At 36.1% G+C, this 24,636-nt stretch overlaps 4 protein-coding genes across 4 annotated transcripts; all 4 read left to right on the forward strand.

Moving 5' to 3' along the window:
- The first annotated feature begins 1,211 nt into the window (after positions 1-1,211).
- On the forward strand, positions 1,212-2,872 carry hoxa13b (homeobox A13b). The gene is given in 2 exon segments (NM_001200797.1): positions 1,212-1,908; positions 2,518-2,872. Coding segments are annotated over 2 exon segments (894 nt in total). The 5' UTR covers positions 1,212-1,256; the 3' UTR covers positions 2,760-2,872.
- An 8,203-nt stretch (positions 2,873-11,075) lies between these two features.
- hoxa11b (homeobox A11b) lies at positions 11,076-13,494 on the forward strand. The gene is made up of 2 exons (XM_017463665.3): positions 11,076-11,838; positions 12,521-13,494. Exons 1-2 carry the CDS (start codon positions 11,208-11,210, stop codon positions 12,751-12,753), a joined length of 864 nt encoding a protein of 287 aa, XP_017319154.1. The 5' UTR covers positions 11,076-11,207; the 3' UTR covers positions 12,754-13,494.
- A 1,773-nt stretch (positions 13,495-15,267) lies between these two features.
- On the forward strand, positions 15,268-18,936 carry hoxa10b (homeobox A10b). The gene is made up of 2 exons (XM_017458553.3): positions 15,268-16,944; positions 17,759-18,936. Exons 1-2 carry the CDS (start codon positions 16,209-16,211, stop codon positions 18,031-18,033), a joined length of 1,011 nt encoding a protein of 336 aa, XP_017314042.1. The 5' UTR covers positions 15,268-16,208; the 3' UTR covers positions 18,034-18,936.
- A 2,304-nt stretch (positions 18,937-21,240) lies between these two features.
- Positions 21,241-23,884, forward strand: hoxa9b (homeobox A9b). The gene is made up of 2 exons (XM_017471597.3): positions 21,241-22,172; positions 23,030-23,884. The coding sequence occupies exons 1-2, from the start codon at positions 21,626-21,628 to the stop codon at positions 23,266-23,268; spliced, it is 786 nt and encodes a 261-aa protein (XP_017327086.1). The 5' UTR covers positions 21,241-21,625; the 3' UTR covers positions 23,269-23,884.
- The last annotated feature ends 752 nt before the right edge of the window (positions 23,885-24,636 follow it).

Raw genomic sequence — 24,636 nt, forward strand, 5'->3', positions numbered from 1 at the left:
GTTTCATTTACATTTGGTTTCAAAATAAAATAATTTGGTAATTTGCGTAGATTTTCTTCCAGGCGACTCTAATTAAAATCCTATTTATCAGAGCCAGACTGAATCTCGTCTTTTCCTATGTCTCGCTGCAATTGCTATAGAGCTTCTAACACCTCAACAAAGTTGGCTCATTGGTCAGAATAGAAAAAAATCCAGTAAGGAAAACCTAACACATCAGTACCTGTTTTCATCCCCCTATTTTTATTTTATTTTACAATGCTGAGTGAGATGTGTGGTCGTTTCCTGTCAGACGGTCAAAGGCTTCAGTGACACGGAAAGCGCCTTGGCTAGACTGCAACTTTCAACTTGACCTTGGCCTCCAGCCGTGCCTAAACTCTTATGGAGTCTGGCCCTGCCAAATTCTGGGCAGAATACCGCAAATTCTTAAAATACACACTTCACTAGGTGAGTGTGATTTGCTGTAGCCTATGTGACAATTTTATGTAGGGCTTCGTCTCTTTACTTTATTCGCTGTCACTGGCCGTATATTTGCTGCCACAAACATCGAATCATCATAGTGGTATTAACTGGAAACTGGTTTAGTTGGTTATTATATTTTTAAATTATCCCATGGACTTCCTAAACGTGTTAGTGGAAACGAAGCCTGTAACAAACTGTAAAATGTGTAACAATGGGGTAAAACTGTCATCTACCTTAAGGCTTAAAAGTCATCAACATTGTTCTTTATTGACTGAAATTACATTACCATCTACCCGGGCAGCATATTGAAGAAACAACGAAAATACGACATGGCTCATGAACCTGAAATGCTGGCCGTTTATACATGTTCAGGGGCTCTTGGTAGGTTTCGAAAATAATTTTCACAAATATAAATAAGCAAATTGAATACTGTTAGTCAAATAAATGTCATATTTGTTATATTCATTCTAGCTGTCGAACTATAAGAGAAATTCGTTTTGAATTTGAATAGAACGCCACTTGGTTCCCAATCAAACTAAACTCTACAGATAATTAGTCTCTCTTCTTTATATCAGTTCAGTGGGGAAAAAAAACATACCCGTGCTTTGCATTATCTTCTGCCTTGCACGCTTATCGTCCTCTTTTGCATATCACGTGCTTCCCGTCGTCCAATAACCGTTCGCGTTTAGTCTGCACGGGCGCGTGAGCGTCCCTTTACTCTCTCAAGTTCACCGTCGCATTTTTTCAGTCGTGGGGATTCCTGAAAGAGCTGGAAAAGGCTCAATGTTGGTCGTGCTATGACAGCGTCTCTGCTCCTCCATTCTCGCTGGATCGAGCCGGTGATGTTTCTCTGTGACAGCGGCTGCTCAGACGACGTGAGCAAGAACATGGAGGGATTCGCGGGAGGCAATTTCTCCACCAACCAGTGCCGGAATCTCGTGGCCCACCCGACTTCTCTTGCTCCCGGTGCGCCCTATGGATCGAGCGAAGTGCCAGTATCTGGCGTGACGGAACCTGTCAAGCAGTGCAGCCCGTGTTCGGCGGCGCAGAACTCCCCTGGTGCTGCTTCTTTGCCCTATGGATATTTCGGTAGTGGCTATTATCCGTGCCGAGTATCACATCACGGCGCAGTGAAGTCCTGCGCGCAGCCTGCCGCTTACGCAGACAAGTACATGGATACGTCTGTCGCCGGAGAGGAGTTCTCGTCTCGATCTAAGGAGTTCACTTTCTATCAGGGCTACTCGTCCGGACCTTACCAACCTGTCCCCAGTTATCTGGACGTGCCAGTCGTTCCTGCTCTAAGCTCAGCTCCAGAACCGAGACACGAGTCAATTTTGCCCATGGAAACTTACCACCAGCCCTGGGCCATCACGAACAGCTGGAACAGCCCTGTGTACTGCCCAAAGGAGCAGACCCAGTCCAGTCATCTCTGGAAGTCATCTCTTCAAGGTATTAGGCCTACGTAGCTAGTGCATCCATTTAGTCCATCCTTGTCGTTCATCATTATAACAATTATAAGTGTAAAATGAGTAAAATCAATAGGCTATTCTGTGACAATGTGTAAAATATTATTAAGCTACAATTATGTACAGCGTTTTTGCAAACACATTTAGGTTGATACTCATTCAGTTAAACATATTCTTCACATTAGCTTATTCATATATATATATATATATATATATATATATATATATATATATATATATATATATATATATATATATATATATATGCATGTATGTGTGTGTGTGTGTGTGTATATATATATATATATATATATATATATATATATATATATATATATATATATATATATATATATAAATGTATGCATGTATGTGTGTGTGTCTGTATGTATATATAAAATCAGTTCAACTTGACCTTGACGTCTATCTTCATTACCCCATTTATGAAATGTTATATGTATGTTCTTTTCTTTGAATGAGTTTAAGAATACTTGCAGATAAGAGGCTATCTGTATGAATGGACCTACTCGTAAATATTTTCCTATGAGTTTCTGCCAGATGTAACCATGATTTTTTTTCTCTCGGCCCCTAGACAATGTGTCAGGAAGTGATGGCGCTTCCATTCGCCGAGGGAGGAAGAAGCGCGTCCCCTATACCAAAGTCCAACTGAAAGAACTGGAGCGCGAATATGCGGCCAATAAGTTCATCACGAAGGATAAACGGAGACGAATATCTGCTCACACAAACTTGACCGAGCGCCAGGTCACCATCTGGTTTCAGAACAGGAGGGTAAAGGAGAAGAAAGTGGTCAACAAATTCAAGAGCATCACTTAAGAGGCTACAGAATTTGAGACGGACAGAGAGATGGAGCCACTTCGTTATTTATTATGTTCCTTTGGGAGTGACTGTGCTGAGATGTGTAGCCTATAGCTTCCATGCAAGAAAAACAAAAAAACAAAAACAACATTCTGCTTAACTTTGAAGGCCATATATGTTACACGGTGATCGTGATGAGTGAGCAAATAAACTGTCAAAACATTTGTATGCATACACAATTTCTTTGTTTTTGTGGCAGTGCTACCCGCCACATAAACCCCGTTTCGTATTGAAACACGAAACCATTGTGCTAATTGTAATTGCGCGGGAGACAAACGCTGTGTCTAGGTTCAGTAACATGAAGCTACAATTAATCCAATGTTGGAAGAACACGCTGTTAAGGCTATACCAAAGGTCATCTCCTCCAGTCCTGGAGTTCTGGAGTAATGCTCAGTTTGGTGATTTTCAGGCTCAAAGACACCTGATTCAACTCGCGTCCAGTACTGGAATGGATGACCTCAGCTACATACCGCCATTACATTAATAGTTTATGTATATAAAATAAACATCCTCTTAGATATGACTACATGGTATATTAAAGATTTTAGGTAGAAAATATAATTATTTACAGTTTGTTCAATGTTTGTACCCCGTTAAGTCTCTAGTCCAGGTTGTTTATGGAGCAAGCTCCCATTTGTTAATGCAAACAAATATTCCAATAAAATTCCCAATTTTAATATTTCCAGTAAGGACTGAAGAATGCTCATCGCTATGCCTAAATTGTTTGCGCATTGTAAAAGTGTTTTTTTCTCTCTCTCTCGATATATACCTATATAAGAAATACAGGTAGAAAAAAATCGACAAATATTTATGTGACAATGTTACAGACAGAAAACAAGTGAAACTTGATTGAACACCACAATGTTGCCATCTCGTGGTAGACTTGAGTCGTTGCATCTGTGTAAGCAGTAGGGAGAAATATGGAGCTTTCAGGATTAAGGTGAAACCTTAAATAAAAAGACTGAAAGGACTTTGAAAGCAGGACAAGGTGTATATGTAGTGCAAATAGTACTATAAGTGTAATATCAGAGCAGTGTAGAAAAGTACATTTTAAGTATAGCGACATACGCAACACAATATAATAACAGAACAGGTATTGAAGGTATTACACGCTATTGGATAAGACTCAGGTCAAACCATACAAACGGGGAATAAGACAAATTACTATTATCGTAGAGTAACATTTTTTTTTCTGAAGAACACAGAAATTGCACTTTTATCAACATACGTTGTGTTTGTGTGTTGGGAGGTGAGAGACGTAATGAATAAGCCGCTCGTACGAACCAATGTTCGCCGTGCATGAAAGTAGGATACAAATGCTGGTTTTTACAGAACGTTTTACACTCTAGTGCTGAGGCAATTAATTCTGCCGTGCTGCGAATATCATTTTAACGTCAATTAGTTACCCTTAGAAGTGGTTGCATTGTCATTCTGCGAGGCCCTGAAGTCAATGTAATAGTGTAGAGCTATAGTATGAGCTCAGTTTGCTTGTCAAATTATAGATTACTATATTGTAGCAATAAAGAAACAAGTTGTGTGTGAAGAAATACGTAACATGAGTTGATGGGCCTACCAACGTCCGTAATATAAATCAGTCTTTTTGATATCTCGTGAAATAAATGCGCTAAATATTACGTGATTAGCATCTGATACTTGCCAGGAAAAGCACGTAAACCTGGGAAAATATTGTAATCAGCTAGGCGATAACGTTTTTACGAAATATAACATAATTTCCGACTTTTTAACTAAATGGATTTTAAGAGATCATTCATTTAGTCTTTCAACGATTAAAGAAAATTTGAAACCGATGCGTAAATAAAAACCAGCCATATACGTGGAACTTAACAAGACCTGGACACAGAGTAGGCTATACATAGAGTTTTTGATTTTAAATTAAAATGGTCTAAAAATCATTTTTTAAATATTTAAAAAATCATTACAAAAATGAGTAAATCTTTTAAAATCACTTTTTAAATCGTTTTAAAGTAAAAATAAAATTCATTTATTTGCGTTTATTATCACCAAAGAGACGAGAAATTTCAAAGACTGTCAAGCATGTATATATTTATATTTATACATGCATATTTTTGTAAGGAAATTCCTAAGATAACTTGCGAAATTAACACATAAATTAAGTTTATGTATTATATATATATATATATATATATATATATATATATATATATATATATATATATATATATATATATATATATAATTTCCAAATAAAATGTAAAAGATAAAGACTAATCATTTCATCGAATTCATTTTCATTGTACCTGACAGTTCTGTGATTTTAAGATCTTTATTAAAGCTATAGCATTTTGACTCATATTTTTTTAAATACATTTTTTTTGATACATTTAGGCAAGATCTTGTTGTAAAACGTCTTACTTATATTCAGTGACATGTAAACAATATATTTAGCCAGAGACACTCACTAAAGTCCCAATTCCAAGGTCAGAAACTAAATTAATGGAACAGCAAGGTGAAAATTAATCACCTTGATCAACACATTTAAAAGGCACTGAATATGAAACGTGGTTTAGACGAATGCTGTTATGGCAGAAAGTAATCTAGTCTCTTAAGTCGAAAGTGAATGCGGTTAAACAAAAAAATGGGCAAGCAGGGTAAAGACGACAATATTATATTTTTATTCATTATATTACTCCTTGTATTACATAAAAAATCATAAAACTGCTCAGAGTAACGCAGAACCCTCAAACACATAGGCTATATGCAGGAAATAAATAATAAAAACAAAAAAAGAATCTGGGGCCGTATGTTTTCAGGGTAGTTTAAGTTAACGTGGTCACCTTTTGAAGTGGTGAATAAAAAACGACTTAAAAGACAAAACACTACACAAAATTTCCCACACTTGTTTAATCAAATATATGTGTGCCAAATGTAGCTAATTATTCATAGGCTACTCGGCTCTCATAGTGGATATATATATATATATATATATATATATATATATATATATATATATATATATATATATATATATATATATATATTAGATGATGGAAAATTTAGTACATTAAAAAAACAAAAAACAAAAGCACAATGCGTTTCAGTTCAAACCTAGCAAGCAAATTCCTATTGCAAGAGGAAATTAAAATTTTTTTTTATTATTATTATTTTTTACAGTGACATTTAACACATGGGGTTCCATCGGAACAGTTATTCCATGGGGCTCTAAGTGTGCAGATAAGTTTCTTCTGCAAGCTGTTTGTCACCGTCTAAATCTAAAAGTGTTACCAACCTAGACCGGTGACACTAAAGATAAAGATCCGATGTTGCACATGAGGTCGCAGTGAAAATACGCGGAGGTTCCCCTCCGTGGCCCCTGCACTGCAGCAGAAACATATCACAGTAAATGAGCCAATAAGCAATGCTGCAGGAAAATACCCGGATAGAAAGAAACAGGGCGATTGCTGCCACCCAAAGGCGGAATTAAAAACAGCATTACATTTTAAAAGACATTTACTGACTGTTGTACATTTTTTTAAGGGTGATTAAAAATAATAAAATAAATATTATACGCTGATCTATTATGAACTTTATTAAGAAGACAGAAGACAAACACACCCAACATTAAATAATTATTGATCTATATGCGTGCATAACTATTTGCTCTGCTGAGAGTATAAATAATATCCCATTATGTTATTCATTGCCCATCGTTTATTTCTAACAGTTTCCCAGTATAGTTAATTAAGTTGCTTCTTCTCCTACATGTAGCCCATAAGTGCCTTCTTTTATAATACTGCTCTTATAAAATCCCTACCAGTAACTAACTATTAATAGTCTGCGGCATAATTGTCAAATAAAAATATGCTGTCCTGTCAAGCAAGTACACTTTAATGCCAGCCTCCTTATAAAATGGTACTGATTATAGATAAATGAAATAAGAATTAGCTATTCATTAAAGGCCATTTTCATGGACAATGGATTTATTAAACAACACTATATCAACACCTGATCTGGCCTGATCACACTTAATTTAAAAAAAAAAATCTTTTAGATGTAATGTCAAAAGCTATTTAGAAGCTAAATTAAACGTTGTTACGTATTTTCCTATAAAAAAATAGCATTAGTTGAAGTAGGAATTTACACTTTTCGTTCAAATGGTAGCATTATTTTAATCATCAGTGAAACAACATTCAGAAAGAATATTGAGTTTATTGTTATATAGTAATATTATATGAGTTTACTTTATATATTGATTAAAAGTGTTCATTATTTGATATGATTCATTTCAACCTTAGATTTTAACATTTTTAGAAAGCTTTTGTTACTGGCTGGTTGTTTTTTTCACCTGTTGTACAAATGTACTATGTTTGAATTGTAGCTGATACACAATAATGCTTTTATAAAGATTATTATTATTATTATTATTATTATTATTATTATTATTATTATTATTATTATTATTATTATTATTATTTCTTCTGCTTTTCACAACCCATTTAGAAATAACTAATTCCGCGAGTGACATTTGCTTATAAACATTCTATTTATATATTTGCCCAAATTAATAACAGTCAGTTATTACTGTACTTAAAAAGGAAAAAGAAAGAAATATAAAGACAAAGAATATATACTCCAGCGCGCATTCTTTGTAAAAAAAAAAAAAGTAATTATGGAATTACAAGAAACAGTCCAAAAACTGGGACACTTAGCTATCGCGTCTATCTAGCTCCTGTCAACTTTCACCTGAGTAGACAATAAATTGATATCATATGTATATTCAGGATCCGGTTTGAAGGATTTCAGGTATTCTTAAATGGATTTGCAGGCACAAAGAAATTGGTGGAGACATTAAACTAATTCAATTGGTATGCCAAATGTATCACCAATGAGTATTTTGGGTATAATATGAACATTAATAATTGTGTTCATAATTCCATTTGGTTTTAAAATTTGAGAAAATTTCAGTGATCAATATTTGCGACGTGTTTTAGAGTCGTGTAAAAGTGCATTTTCGGTGCATGTATAGCCCAGGCTAAATAATATACTGGTTTTTATTCTACTTTACTCCAATACAACATTCTAACAGCTTCAACTGAACGCGTATTGAACAACTGAACAACATTCAACTGAACGCGTATTGAATGCTCTTCATATTTATTATAAGAATATTAATTGTTTCTATCGTTGCACAGTCTGATCTTCGCAGCTGACGACGGTGTCACCTGCAAAGAAAAATAAAAAAGTAACAGAAACAAATATATTTGTTATGAAGATATCAACTATTTGAAAATAGCAGTCGTCAGAATCAGCAGGCTGTCTACCAGTTGGAGCGGGAACAAGTGCAAGGCAAAGGTTGGGTTTGGGTTCAAACAGTGCCCATGGCCCCCAAACGCACTACTAACATCAGCAAAACCCCCACTCCACTACTGCAGACACTAAAAGAGCCATCGCAATTCAGTTTGGCTAAAAGGTTTGGAACCTTTGCTTTATTACAGATTTAAAGTACTTAGTTTGATCTTTTATTTTTATTATTATTATTATTAATATTATTATTATTATTATTATTATTCAAATTGTATATGGCAACGTTTTTTTCCTGAATTCACATTGTTTCTGTCATGAGAATTTAAATAAAAAATAAAGCTAAATAAATAAATAAATAATGAATGAATGAATGAATAAACAAACAAATAAATAAATAAACATTGAACTGCAAGGCATCAGTCAGAATCAACAGAAATATAACGGCATTTAATAATCAAACGAAAATGCAGACAAGTCTGACCTTTTCCGTAAAAATGTATAAGGAATCCATTAATTTTTATGAATATATTTACATTTATATTAATTATATTTACATTTTTATTTATATGTTTATATTTGGATTTTTAAATTTTTAAATTGAAATATAAAATACTAAATATAAAATACTGTAAGAATATAGTGAAAAATTAACAGCTTCAAATATGACATATAAACCAAAAACAAGTAAAGAAGGAAGTAATATCAATGAAGTAATCGTTGGTTATCTAAACCCTTCAAAAAATGAAAGCATAATTATCAAATAAATTTCAGTCACTTCTGAGTGACTATATGAGCCTTTTGTTATTCCATTTTTGTGCAAGGTTGTTGAGTGTTTCTATATGCCTATCATTTTAAAAGGAATATATTGGCCTACATGTTTATAGGCCAAGAATTTTTTTCTTCCGTGAGTGTGTAAGCGCATGCGTTAATTATTTTACCACACACTGCAAGACATAGAAGCAGTTTAGTACAGGATATATAGTATATACTGTATTATAAAAGCAACGAATCATCCACTTGAAATATTCGATTGAAGAAATAAGTATTCGAGCGCCCCTTGCGTATATCTATGGTGATGGGCGCTTTGATAAAGTGGGCTATCTTCATTTCCTTGAATTCCCTTGAACCGGTGGCAAATTAGTTTGGACTATAGAGGATGCCAATTAGTATATAGCATTAAAAAATACTGTTACATTTAGCTTAAACAAAAATGCGTACAAGTAAAGAAGTTTTACTAGTAAGAAACAACGAGTTAGTATGCTATTTCTTTCTAGATCTGATAGAGAATCGCTCTTATAGTGTAAGCATGTGCTTCATCCCGCACACCGGACATTTCTAGGCTCCGTCTACTTAAATTTCACAGCAGAACATGAGTTATACCCATTTCAACGTGAACGTGAGCTCTCTAAAACAAACAGGGCTGGCTTGCGCGGTAGAGCCGTTCTATAAAATCGTTTTGAGAATTACCTTCACAGCACTCCATAAAAAAGCTAAAATATTTAACTAAATTTACACAATTTTAATAGATCATTGTTCACATATTTTGCATCTGATTATTAAACATAAACGTTAAAAATGTGTGTGTATCCTACCAGATATGTTAGACGAAGCTGGAGGCTCTGTTTAATCTCCCTTTACCCGTGACTTCAGGTCTAATTGAAGTTCACGAAGCCCATGTAGGTGGTGTCTCCTAGTCGCACTCGGCTTGTCTGTGCACACAATAAGCTACTGCAGCTAAAACCCGCCATAAAAAGAGCCTATATCTCCGGCTGCCTTTAGTATTGGTTCCCACCCTGCCCTCATTTAAGCTTTAAAATGGCATAGCATAAAAGAAATATTACTTAGTGGATACCTGGTGGAGAAAGTCCAGCAAATCAATACTTTAAAGTAGGGTATTCGATTTATTGAACAGATCAGACTGAAGTTTTTCACCTCCTTTTTCATGGTATTGTGTTTAAAGCAACCCACATCTCTCCCCATAGGCCTAAACGCCTACATAAGGATACCATCAGCCGTCCTTCTCTATGGAGGCCAATGTAATTTTAACAGGGCCGCAGTCCAAGTTAAAACTTTATGGCCCTAAACCGTGTTTAGACCACTCGGTTTCTCCACTACCGCTTGAGGCCAGACACGACAAGACAGCTCTTTCGGTAGTTCTTACCGGAAAATTCATAGAACAAAAGATAAAATTTTTATTTTAAATAAACATGCAAGCTGTGCTCGGTGCATGATGGAAACGGGTAGGCTGAAGAATGGCAATATTATGTTCCTGAATTTAGCTGCATTTACACCTCCGTCTGATGCACGACCTGAATTTGCACGGATAAGGGTAGTGAATTAACTTCTGTAGCCTATGACTAATCGACCGTGTTACACATGCTATATAAGTGCAAATAACCGCATACGGGTGCATATAAGTAAACCAGGATTTACTAACAACACCGAGGAAAACGAGTGTAGGCAAACTCCATAAACATTCTCCCTTTAACCATTTAAAAATATACCCGAGTGCCCAACCATGTACTATGCGTTCTATGATAAATTGGTCTGAATAAATTAATTCCAGTAATTGAGTCATAAAACCAAATTAAAGGGTGGCAAATTGGGAATGGATTTAATGACAATTTCCCTTTCAGCAAATAATACCCTATAAAGAAGAAGCTGTGGTATATATTATTTACAGTAATTCTATGCATGATTGAAAAAGGACAAAGATTTAAAATCACATCAGTTGAAACGCTCGAGCAATCAGCTTATATTGTTACAGAGCACATAACAATTACAGAGACGTGGCGTCGTACTTTTTCCTAAGTAGTTTATTTGGATGGATAAACAAAACAAAAGTCTAAAAAAAGCGTTTTTGAGCTTTGGTTTGCTATCAGTAAAATGTTTCTTCTTACAGCACATTTACAAATGCTGGCACAATATAGCCTACACTTAGGAGTAGATGTCAGATTCTGCTCATGGTCACATGACTTTCTGCTCTCTGCAATGGATGGAGATGGATCTCCACGTCACCTCACTGCTCAAAATTTCTACTCGGCTATTGCGCTCCAAACCCACTAGAGCTCTGCTCGGCACAACGATGTGAAGCAGGACCGGCGCTTTGGTACGGGCCATTAGATGATGGATTATGATGAGCGCGTGCCCGTTGGGTCTAATATGTATTTGCCTAACTGCACTTACTACGTTTCCGGAACGGACTTTTCCAGCCTTCCTCCTTTTCTGCCCCAGACCCCGTCTACTTGCCCCATGACATATTCCTACTCATCGTCTAGTCTGCCCCAGGTTCAGTCCGTCCGAGAGGTAGCATTCAGAGACTATGCCATTGACCCTGCCAGCAAGTGGCACCACCGGGCCAATCTGCCACACTGCTACGCGCCAGAGGACATGGTGCACCGAGATTGTCTGCCCAACCCGGGGACTTTAGGGGACATGTTCTCGAAAAACAGCTCGGCTGTTTACCACTCGGGTTCCGGCCATGCTTCCGGCGTGTATGGGAGCGTCGGAAGGAATGGGGTTTTACCCCAAGCTTTTGATCAGTTTTTCGAAACGGCTTACGGCAACGTGGAGAATCAAAACAGCGAGCAGGCAGTGAGCAGATCTAACAGCAGTAAAGCCCCTCCAGCAGCTGCGGCAGCCTTAAGCTCGGGGACAGAGCCATGCCGGGACCTCGAGGAGGCAGACCGCCGCGAGGAGGCCAGCAGTCCCGAATCGTCTTCCGGCAACAACGAGGAAAAATACGCGAGCACAAGTACGTATGAACACTTGAGTCGGTTATGGGAGAAACTTTGTAATCTCGCGCGCCCCTGTTAAACATTTTATGTGCTGTTTTATAAGCATATAAGGTTTATGGAGGGCCTGTAGATTTACTCTAACAAAACTTTGTTATAAACGCAAGATCACGTGCTTTAAGGTTGAAATTGGCCGTGAATGATAGGGCATTTCCTCTCTAAAGTCTTTTAAGTCTTCTTTAGAGCTGTGATTTTGCAAAACCTAGCAATTGCAAACAGTGCTAATATTGTAGGAAAATTCGGTCCGCAGCTGTGATTAGCGTTCAGATGTCAGCCAAATTTATTTTGATTTCCATGTATATAACATTTACGCATGCGATGGTAGGCTACTCATCAGAAAACTAAATGAACAATCTTTTCTTTCTAAGCAAAATACTATGATATACTCAAATTTTACCTTGACCAATAATTGTTTTTAAAGCTGTTGCTTTTACAACATTCGTGACAGAGTTGGATATGATTTGTTTGAATGTACTTATCTACAGTAGCAAAACACAGCTTTCTCTACTGTAAACTACAATCAACTGAGCAGTCTAAAGTTAATTTAAAACGTGAACTTTGTTTTTTTCGAGGTTCATTTTACTGATCAATAATAGCCTGTTCTATATTTATGTTTTATATGTTTTTTTCCCCCCTCCTCAGATGGACAAAAAACCCGTAAGAAGAGATGCCCTTACTCCAAGTATCAAATAAGGGAACTGGAAAGAGAATTTTTCTTTAGCGTTTACATAAACAAAGAGAAGAGGCTGCAGCTATCCAGGATGCTTAACCTTACCGACCGTCAAGTTAAAATCTGGTTTCAAAACAGGAGAATGAAGGAAAAAAAGTTGAACAGAGACCGTTTACAGTACTACTCGGCAAACCCTTTGCTGTAGAGGTTGTGTGTGTGTGAGAGAGAGATAGGGTGAACTTCAAGGTCGCAGCGCCTGCACATTCCAGGAGCGGACCTGAAAGTCCAGAAACCTCATTTCACCATATATAGGCTATGCAATATCGGCGATATTATTATTATTATTATTATTATTATTATTATTATTATTATTATTATTATTATTATTGCATCGCCATTCACTCAGCAATGTCAGATACATTTTACAGGGTTTTTTATATTTTATTGTTTTATGGCTTTATTTTCTGACGATCGTGTGTACTTTATATTTATAAATGTGATATGTATACCTGTTCAAACCAATGTATAGGGGAAAGTCGTTCTACAGAAGGAAATTCACTTAAAGAAATCATTAATTTGAGTGTCTTTATAATGACATCATTGTTTTTTCTTTCTATTTCTTTTCTTTTTTTAAAAAAAAAGCAAATGAATTGGTTTGTAAGGGTTATCTTCTACTTGAATTTTATCCTTTTTTGTGCTAGACTTTCATCTAGGCCTAAAAGATCTGATTTAATGAATACAAAACTGTACGAACTATAAAGATGTGTATGAAGAACAACTTAAAAGCAATAGCCAAGTCGACAAGGACACTGCTTAACATGTTAACATTTCACTACAAATGTTGGGCTAATATCTTCGAATTGTCATACTGTAATTTTTCCAACTTGTGATACATTATGGACTATGCATTCAGAACTCGTTATATAAATCGATTCGTGAAAAGAAACAGTCTGTTTTGTTTCTATTCTTTTCCCCCTTATATAGGATCAAATGTTTGATTGATATTTTTTTTATTACCGTGGAAGTTCAAATTGATTCGGGGATCAAATAGCTGCCATTATTAATGCCTCGTATCCATTACGGAACTACCCCAAAACACTGCAGTGGATGTCTCGGTGAATCAAATCGGCTTTAAAACCCCTCGCTCCAGTTTCGACCTCCCAGACGACTGAATGTATGCTGACAATGCTTTGATGCAAATATAGTAATACCTACAGTTGTTCTTTAAATAATCAAGAAAACAATACAGTTGAAGCGCATCAATCAAGAAGTGATTACTTTCATCGCAAATACTTAGCTTGCAACCTATATTTTACAGTTTCAATGTGACCTATCAAAATACAATATAGGATATGGTCACAAACCCAGTAAAGGCTTCATACAACTCTCAGGTCTAATAAATAAAGACGCGCGTGAAGTAATAGCGAGTTCCTCGCGCATCCTTTGAGGCTCTGTGGAATTTGGACGTCCCTCCCCCACCGGCGTTGCTGTAGCAACTTGGCCATAAAACCCATCTTAGTCTGGAGCATTTGTACAATTGGTGTGCGGTGCAATAAACTGTCTGAGAACCAAGGTTATTAACTGTGACTAAGAGCGCGAAAAACAGCGACTGCAATCATTGAAAGCTTGCGTTCTCCGACTCTTCCGGCATTTGTCTCAGACTCGTGGACGGAGTCCTCAGCGATTAGCCTTCCTGAGCACCAGCGCTTTCTCCACAAGGTGGCGCCATTCAGCTCAATGTCATGGCCGCGGATTTAAAATATACTGCCGAAAAACAATTCACGTCTGGTTCTGAAGATGGACCATGTCCTCATGATATAATAAGGTATTTCAGGTGGGCTAAACATCATTGTTTATCTGAGTTTTCGGAGTTAGAGAAACTAGTAAATAGATTGCCTAAAACTACCTCCACGATAACTAGCTATGCTACATTGTGGTGCTCATATATCTGAGATAGTGTTGGAATATGTCGGTGACTGACTCTTTTATTTATTTATTTATTTATTTATTTATTTATTTATTTATTTTACAGTGTAGCTTATAGGGATTATTAAGATTTACAGTATAATTAGAATAATTTTATTTTACCTAAAAACGTGGGGGGAATTAGAATAAAGGTAACTATAACATGAGCAATGCCCGAACAAGTAGGCCAGGCTGGATGTCCTAGTGTTTTTACAATATTTACAATATTCATAGTGTCTGTACAATATTTACAATATCAGGATATGAAATTCCATTTCCCTATTTTGCAAAAAAAAGTTTAGTCGCAGGATGCTGCAAGTAACTTAATAAGAATTATCTGCTAAACTAAACGTGCAAAAGTAATTCGCGCCACGCCGAGAGAGAAAGAGCAAAAACAGTGTTGGTTTCATCTTAGATGAAAAAGAAAACATTCCATGGTTATACAAAAAATATAAATAATACATGAAAATTTACATGTAGCGAAAATTTACATCTAGCTTCTGGTTAATATAGGCCTTGTTCTCTCTGTCTCTTTCTCTCTCTTTGTGTGTTTTTTTCTACCAAACACACCAAACATTGTTTATCACTAATATCATAATTTTGGCCTTAGTAAAACTGAGAGACATAGTAAAAAGTTTATGTAATTGACTATATAGCAAGTGAAGTGTTTGTAAGGTATTTGTTCTCAGTTTTCACACACACACACACACACACACACACACACACACACACATGTATATATATAACTATTATTCAATTTAAATATCAAACATCAATTAGCCGTTTTGAAAAATAAACATATTTAGTATTAAAAAGTATTTTCCAGGTAGGCTACAGGCTGTTATCCTACAGGTTGCATTGTATGTGTAATTATTATAAAAAGAACGCCTTTATTGTAAATTTGAGGGGCAATTAGCGACAAGGTAATTTGCTCAGACATGTTGTATAGGATAATATATGATTTAATTCCTTCCTGATTTAATTTTTTTCTAGTGAGTTTTTTATTCGATATAGTAAAATGGTAAGATAGACAGATAGGTAGACAGACAGACAGACAGACAGACAGATAGATAGATAGATAGATAGATAGATAGATAGATAGATAAAACGATAAAAGGTAGATCAATAAATTTAATTAATTGTATATAAAATTAAAATGAGTAAATTGAATTAATTGTATTGAAATGTGATAATGCCTTCGAATTTATTCAGTCAACAAAATATGAAAAAAAAATTTTTTGAACTTGAATGCGGTTGAAACGGTCCCAAATATATTGAAAGATCGGAAGATCAATTGTAATTCGCTTAATTTTATTACTTTGCTTGATTAGTTAGTCAGTACTACTAAGCTTTACCATTTTAACCCAAGCTGTTTTATATACACATGTTTTTTTTATTGTGCTTTTTAAAAAATCAGGGTTGCTCTGGCTGACATACCAGTGATAATGAATGTGATGATCGTGTTAAATTCCCTTCACATGTGCTCATACAATAACAAAAACACAAATGCAGTAAATACCTATTTCACATTCTTGTTTAAAAAAATGGTAGCCCAAAGTGGAAGCAGTACACAACATTTAGACTACGTATTCACAGTGGGAGGAGCTTTGAGCTCCGATGCGTTTTAATTGGTTGCTAGCTCACACTGAGTTGTACGGTTATCGGTAATTATATTCAGCATGTTTTACCCAAGAAATGACATCCAGAAAGGGTTATCTTCTTCGACCGTCAAATTATACCACGAGGATGGCATGCTCCGACAGCCCATCTGCAAATTCGTTTTTGGTAGACTCTCTGATAAGCAGTAGAAGCGAAGGAAGTGCTCACTACTACCAAAACGGTGGCGTGTATTTGCCACCCAGCTCCGACTATTCCTATGGATTGGCTAATTGTGGCTATTTTCCCGGACCCAAACGAACTGAGAATCAAAATATGGTACCTACAACTGGCCCATATATGCAAGGAATGGAATCATGGTTGGAGACTTCGAGGTCATGTCGCACTGAACAGCTCAGCAGCCAGAGCGTTTCCCGGTCGTTCTCCCCTGCCATAAAAGAAGAAAACTCGTATTGCTTCTACGAGTCAGGGAAGTGTCTAAAAAGCACGGGGACTGAAGACATTTCTTATTCCCGAGTGACGACGACTGTATGTCCAGCAGGGAGTAACAGCAGCGTTCCTGTACCTGGTTACTTTCGCCTGTCACAAACGAGTTCATCGTCCAAAGGTTATTATCCAACCGACCTGTCCGAATCGGGCCATTTTGCCCGTTTTGAGGAATCGCGTCCAATCCTTTCTGCAGAAAAAAACGGGATAGAAATCGAAGAGCCGGCCGTCCAAACAGACGAGGAGAGCCGGAGATCACCGAGCGGCCCCTCTTCATCTCCACTACCAGCAGAAAGTGAGGCGGAAAACCCACAAAAAGCGAATGAAGGTTTGTTTTTTTACTTTAAAATGTGTGGATTGTAATTTCTGCAGTCTTGCAATTCAACTACAGTAACAAGTGCAGTCATACAGTATCTCTAAGTGTAAAATAATTTGATGGATAATATGACTTTAATTTTCAAAGCTCCCACGCCCTGCGTGTTGTCATATGGTCAACTTAATAAGTTTTACTGTACCTTTTTGAACCAGCTCTAACAGTTCTAACAGTCTGTAACTCTAACAGTTTTTATTATGTGACAAAGCATAGTATATTTAGTCTACTTTATCTGTTCACTACAGAATATGTTATAGCTTTGCGATAATCAAATAGAAAGATATAGGTTTCGATATACATGTGTTAATAGTAGCCTATGTAAAGGTCAGAATGCTGTTGAGTTTGTTAGTAGGCCTATGGGCCACGAAAGCTAATTCACTGTAATGTAGATTGTACCATTTGATAAGATTAAATAGTGTGATTAGACTATTAGGCTATTTTTAACCTTTCTTAATTCTGTTTAATATACTCACCAAATACGTCATATTCCAGGTAGGCTATTGTACACTTCTAAACACGTAGGTCCCTCCAAAACATTCGTTTTTTAGCTTTTAGTGCGTTTTAACAATTGTATACATATATATTTTTGATAGAGAAATGCAAGAAACACCTCTAGCAAAACCTTTGCAATAACAATAACAAATCATTAACTAGAGAAAAGTTTATTTTTGTACATTTAAAGGTGGAGACATAAACAATGCACATTACATCCTGTATTGCAAATATGTCACATATGTAGATATTGTGTGTTTTCTACACCATTTAACAGGAGAATGTAAAAGTGACAGTACGGCCAACTGGTTGACGGCAAAGAGTGGGCGAAAGAAGCGCTGTCCATACACCAAGCACCAGACTTTGGAGCTAGAGAAAGAATTCCTCTTCAACATGTACCTGACCCGAGAGAGACGTCTGGAGATCAGCCGCAGTGTTCACCTAACGGACAGACAAGTAAAGATCTGGTTTCAAAACCGCCGCATGAAGTTAAAGAAAATGACTCGAGAAAACCGCATTCGCGAGTTATCGGCAAACTTCAGCTTCGCCTGAGGAAGGAGCTCTGGCGCCCTCAACAAGCTAAAGCGCTTGCTCAGATTACTCTCCAAGCGCGCACTTCTGAGCTGTACATAATATCAATGATAACTTATTGTGTCGTATATACTACTGTCTGAATCTTTTTTATATGTCCGTTTAATTTCACATTTTTGTCCCTGTACCACATCATCATTATTTATGAACGCTGCGTGCGTGGGATATAGTCTACAACTCGAAGAAAATCATGTTGTTTTATTGACAGTTGTATATAAAGGGACAGTAGTATATATATAACTGTATATAGTATGGCAATATTTGCATGATGTAATATTAATTGTAATTACAATCATCGTTTACAATTATTGATCGTTAAGTCCATGTTAAGACTATGCTGGTGACTGTTTTTTGAATTAGCCAAAGTGTTAATATGAAGGGAAAAAAAAAACTATCTTAAATTAATGTCTACACGTGAATTTAGTTGCAGTTTACTTCTAGGCGGTGTATGCAGTTTTCAATTTAATTCCGGTTACCATTCATTTAAGAGTAGACGAGACCATTTTATCACAGATAATGTTAATCGGTGGCGTATATTTTAATCTTACAGTATGCCTATGGTTTTGGGTGGCCACGAAGAAATGACCTGCTTGTACATATCACAAACTGTATAGGTCAGAGGTGCAATATGATTTTCGTTTTGCTCAATATCATTTATAATTTGCTGCCAAAGAATTGTGTGAACAGGCTGTTTGGGCAAAACCCAATAGCTTATCTTTGACACCGCATTCTCCCAAACATGTAGCTATCTGTGAATTCTTCTGAAACTAGTAAAAAATTGAAACCATACCTAAAACATGTTTATAACACTTTTTTTCAGATGCCTGTGTGTCTGAATTAAAAATAAATAGTTTACAAATGTGATGCTTGATGTTTTGGTAATTTTATTATTATTATTATTATTATTATTATTATTATTATTATTATTAGTAGTAGTAGTAGTAGTAGTAGTAGTAGTAGTAGCAGTAGTACATTTATTATTATTATTATTATTATTATTATTATTATTATTATTATTATTATTATTATTATTATTGTTTGTTTGTTTGCTTTTTTTAAATTTATATTTGTATTTATTGTTGTTCCAACAGAAACAAGAGGACTGCTGAGTGATTTAGGTAGTTTTATGTTGTTGGGCTCCATTTCGTACCCCCACAACACGAAACTGTCTTAATTGCCTTGCAGTGAATTTCGCCTCAGAATCTACCTCATGTGTTTGAATTACTTTTTATAAACTGAACATTATGTGCCAATATATGCTAAAGTGTTTCCAGATAGAGTATGTGTATGCCGATCACATTTGTGCGTAATTTGGTGATAGATTCACTGGATTGACCGTAATTTCTTTTGGTGCCATATGTTAAATGGAGAGTTCATAGGTATCCGTGTATAAACATTAGTTTCACCCTTAAGATCGACAAAAGAAGGAGTGTCCTGTAACTGAATTTTCCGTGGAGTGCAGTAAAGCCACCGCAAGGCCTAGGTTACGATCAATGCACTTTGGCCAAAGCCGTGTGTGTGTGTGTGTGTGTGTGTGTGTGTGTGTAGTACTACAGGACTGTGTGCCACGCCTACTCCGCCGGATGCTTCCGCCGCACTGTAGAAGCAGCACAAAAGCTTTATTGGGGATATTCAGGCCAGACAGCCAAATAACCTGCAGGAAAACAGCGTAATAGCCCTATTATAAACGCAGTCTGTTATAGTACCAAGCAATCCGCACTCTCAGAGGGACACTGTTAGTAAGGAAAAATTATGCTGTGACCAAACAGAATAGAAAGCTTGACTATAGGGGCCTTTTTTTTTTTTTTTGCAGTTGTTGAGTTGTATTCTCCAATTTCCAATTTTATCTCCACATGTATGATCATCATCTGAAATATTTTCTAATTTACTTCAAATTAAAGGTTTCTTATGCTTTATTATAGTGACAAATGTACGTTTTATCAACAGTGCTTATTCTACATGCTATAATGTAATGTTGTTGGTTATTATCTGAAATAGAAATAAGCCAGATTTAAACAAACAAAAAAATCTTAGTGTTAATAAGCTAAGGTATTTTTAAAAATGAAAGTGGATGCTGATATTTCCTATTAAGAAGTGGCTTTAATCTATCTATCTATCTATCTATCTATCTATCTATCTATCTATCTATCTATCTATCTATCTATCTATCTGCCTGTCTGTCAGCACAGACAGAAAAACTATTAGCTCACAACTAGATCAGAACTATTAGACTAAAATTTTCTATGTTGCTGTTGGTAATGTAACTAATAGGCTACTTGATACACACACACACACACACACACACACACACACACACACACACACACACACACACACACACACATATATATATATATATATATATATATATATATATATATATACTAAATGTATTTGAATAGCATAAATAATTGAAACTGACATGTCTATATATAATTGTGTATATATTATGATTATATATATATATATCATAAATACATCTATATAAATATTTACACTTTAATCACAGTATATACACAATTTGATAGATGTGTCAGTTTCTATGATTTATGCTATTAAATACCCTATTAGTTACATTACCAACAGCAGCATATACTATTTTATGTTAATAGTTGTGATCAATACGATTTTTTTCTGTGCTGACCTACTTAGATCTTTTCGCAAGACATATTTACCAACTCACGAAACTGAAATGTGAAAAATAATTTTCTAATAAATTTCACCATATTTTATACACGACAAATTAAACAGCTAATTAAATTTATTTTAAATGCGCTGCAGTAGAAGCACACACGCCTTCTGAACACGCAACGTTGTTGAAAGACTGCGGTCACTGGCTAGTAGATCATATCTCAACTATTCCATGGCACTTATTGCCGTATAAAACTTACATATGGCTCACGTAATGATTGTCTTTATTTCTTAAACATGTCTGTAATATTTTATGTCACCTTGTGCTACTATAAACATTACGTGTTGGCCACATGCAATGTGTGAAGCCTGCAAGATAATGTATTTCTTATTGTTTGCATCATTAGCAGCCTGGGGTTGTTTTGACGGAGAATTTTTTATGCAGACGCACTCCTTAAAATAATAACAACAATAATAATAATAATAATAATAATAATAATAATAATAATAATAATAATAATAATAATAAACTTTAAATCTATTATCAGGGTATGTTGATACATAAATTACAGTCGTGATCGTTTGAATCAAATACCTTATAGAATTATTATAAAGAAATATAAACCTAATTGCACAAATAAAACCAAACTCGCTCTCATAGGAGCATACAGCTCTTCCATTAACAATTTTACTGCAAAATGGAGGCTATGTGAAGCTCTGGTTTAGGCGACCCCTTTATTGTTCTCTCCCATGGTCACGTGTCCGTGTCATCCAATCCTGTCTCGGCCGCCGTTCAACTTATCAAAGGTCTGTAGTTCACAGTGAAGTCGACCGTTCCTAGATTTGCAGATTCCGCGCTTGTGTCTATTCCGTGGTGAGGATTGTACGCACGGTCGCGCCTGTGTGCGTTTTTTTTTATGTTATGTCGACCCTGGGTACTCTGGGTTACTACACCGACTCGCACATTCCTCACGAGGACGATGATCATTTGGCACCGCGGTTCCCAACTGTACCGGCGATACAGAGCCAGGCTCGAGAGCCATCTCTGTCTGAATATGGTGAACCCGATTCGTACCCTTTCCAAAGCAAGTCGGCTATTTTTGGCGCGTCGTGGAGCCCAGTGCCTGTGCAGCCTCCGGGCGGCACATCTATCGCATACCATCCTTACATACATCAACCGTGTCCGACAGCCGAGTCGGATGGAACGTCTGCGCGCGCCTGGGCGCTCGAGTCGCTTTCTGCATCCGTGCCTTTCGCCGGATTATCGACAGATGTGCATCACGATATCAAACTCGAGCCGCTGGTCGGGAGTGGTGAGTGCACCACGCTAGATGCACGGACACTAATGGCTCCTGATGTTCAAAACAACGCAAACCCTGCGGTGAAGGAGGCGGATCTGAGCCATGCGGATGTGACAGAGTCAAGCGAAGAGAAAACGTTAACTGAGACTAAGCGGGATCTGGACCCGAGTAAGTGCAGCTTTACTTCATCTGGCTTCCACATTTTTTAAATTGTGTAGACCGTTACCTATCTGCACAATTTTACTTCAAGGGTAACGTTATAGTGGAAATTAGAAATCAGTGGTGTGTCTGCAGCCAGCACCCTCGTCGCTCGGCCATTGGTAGTATCTGTTCCCTAAATTATATAGCATTGTAATCTAAACCTATCGGATGATTTAATCTTTTGCGCCAGATTGCTTTCACAAAATATGCAGTGTATTGCCTGTGGTTGTGGTTGTGGTTGTTTCCTAGTGCTTGGTGAATTTAGTTAGATTCAAATATGTTAATATTTTATTATCCTCCAATATGTTACAAGCTCATTGCAACAAATTAGTGAGCTGGGTGCCACAATTTTTTGACAACAACGAACTGTGCAGTGATTAGTGTCTTCAAATGTTCCTTGTTTTCGTGTAACGGCTTTCGACCACATCACACCCCATCCTCTTGCTCCGGAGAAAAAGTTTAATTAGTGCCATAAAGCACATAGAACACAATTGACAATTATTTGCTCACAGATTTCAAAGGCCTTTTTTTCACTTTTGACGGTAAATAGATAGCAAAATTTAACCCCCTCGCAAAATATTTTGCTCAGATAAAAGAATTATTGTATCGTTTAAATACAAAATAAAATAAAATAAAATAAAATAAAATGTAAGCTGGAAAGAGCAAGTGGTCTGCTTGTACTTTGAACAGGCATTTATTAGGCTGTACATCTTTCCTTGCTGGCTAATCGCGCACCCACCAGCCACAGGTCATAAAATGGCCGCAGTCTATTCCTGAGGGCAATATCACTACCTCTGTTTTTCCTTTTCCGACCCTTCTTTCAGATAACCCTGCGTCCAACTGGCTACACGCGAAGTCCACGAGAAAAAAACGCTGCCCATACACTAAGCATCAGACTCTCGAGCTGGAGAAGGAGTTTCTCTTTAATATGTACCTGTCTCGTGACCGTAGATACGAAGTGGCAAGACTGCTAAATCTCACCGAGAGACAAGTTAAAATATGGTTCCAAAATCGTAGGATGAAGATGAAGAAATGCAACAAAAATCGCCCAAAAGACATCTGAAGTTAAGGAATACTGATGAGTGCACAGCGCAGTGGTTTGGACAGCTTTATTTCCTGCGCACACCGGTTTTGTGCTATGCCTCTACAACAGCAACAAAATTACTTTTGCACCAATTTTCGGTGTGAGAATGTATCAGTGTAATGATTGCGTTTTTGTTATAGGGCTGTTTGTTAGTCAGCTTGTGTCGTGTTTGCTTGTTGTAGGTCCAGTGTTTATAATTGTGTACATTTTTGAGTCTCTTTCAGATTTGAGGAACTTTCCATGTAGGCTACTGATTTCAGGGACATATACTAAATGCTCGATATATTTAATATTGTTGAGTTGCATGAGTGTCAGTTGCTTTTTAAAATGCCAGAATGACTTCTGTCCAAATATTTAATGTTTAATGTAATGTTTAATGTAACTACCTAGATGTATTTGAACTACCTATTTGCATTATGAAAATAAGTGTTTTGTCATTGAGACATCGGTGAATTTTGTATCATAAACATGCTTGAATTTTTTTGTGACTGGAAAAAAGGCTGTACAAGTAAATACCTCAAATCATCAGTTAGCTGAACCATTTTCAATTCAAAGTTCATCTGTGTAGATGACAAATAAAGTTCAGAAAATTTAATATTTTGTTATTGCTCTATTTCCGATTGCAAAACGTAATAACCTGCCACTGAACATTTAACTTTTTTTTTTTTTTTTAACACAACAATCTACAATTAATAATATCTACTGGTATTAATGATATTAGTGATAGATAGATAGATAGATAGATAGATAGATAGATAGATAGAAAGAAAGAATAATCTATAATAATATTACATAAGAATTTATATATTAAAATATTTGGATATAATCTTGGATATAAGGGTCTAGGATAATACATACATACATATACATATACATATATACATATATACATATACATATACATATACATATATATATATATATATATATATATATATATATATATATATATATATATATATATATAGTCTTAAAAGTCCTGTATATAGTCTGAAACCTTATACTACGCAGGTTTAAAGTTTTAAAATTAAACATTTTTCCATGTGACGTTTATCATCCCATATTCAGCTTTTCACCGTTCATATATTATAACAAATTCCCTGTTTCGTGTCTCGTTTGTGTCATATAAATCAGGTTTATTTTGTTGTCCGTGGACAGGCTTGAGTGTGTTATGTGTACGTGCATTTGCAAATGATATTGGTGGCCATACCAACAATAAACCACAATCACAGTCTTAACAGTTTATGGGGTGCAAAGTGATTGAAGGCCGACCTGTAGGAATTTTTTCAAACGCCACTTCCTTATCGTCATCAATATAATAACACACACGGCCTATATTGTGTGACA

Source organism: Ictalurus punctatus, chromosome 1 (genome assembly GCF_001660625.3).
Source record: "Ictalurus punctatus breed USDA103 chromosome 1, Coco_2.0, whole genome shotgun sequence".
NCBI classification, from domain to species: Eukaryota; Metazoa; Chordata; class Actinopteri; order Siluriformes; family Ictaluridae; genus Ictalurus; species Ictalurus punctatus.

What these genes read in the sequence shown, in the direction of transcription:
- hoxa11b (XM_017463665.3), top strand. Translation starts at nt 11,208, where the DNA reads ATGATGGATTATGATGAGCGCGTGCCCGTTGGGTCTAATATGTATTTG. An exon ending in GGAAAAATACGCGAGCACAA is followed by an intron (nt 11,839 to 12,520) that starts GTACGTATGAAC and finishes CCCCCTCCTCAG; the next exon opens with ATGGACAAAAAACCCGTAAG.
- hoxa10b (XM_017458553.3), top strand. Translation starts at nt 16,209, where the DNA reads ATGACATCCAGAAAGGGTTATCTTCTTCGACCGTCAAATTATACCACG. An exon ending in CCCACAAAAAGCGAATGAAG is followed by an intron (nt 16,945 to 17,758) that starts GTTTGTTTTTTT and finishes ACCATTTAACAG; the next exon opens with GAGAATGTAAAAGTGACAGT.
- hoxa9b (XM_017471597.3), top strand. Translation starts at nt 21,626, where the DNA reads ATGTCGACCCTGGGTACTCTGGGTTACTACACCGACTCGCACATTCCT. An exon ending in TAAGCGGGATCTGGACCCGA is followed by an intron (nt 22,173 to 23,029) that starts GTAAGTGCAGCT and finishes CCCTTCTTTCAG; the next exon opens with ATAACCCTGCGTCCAACTGG.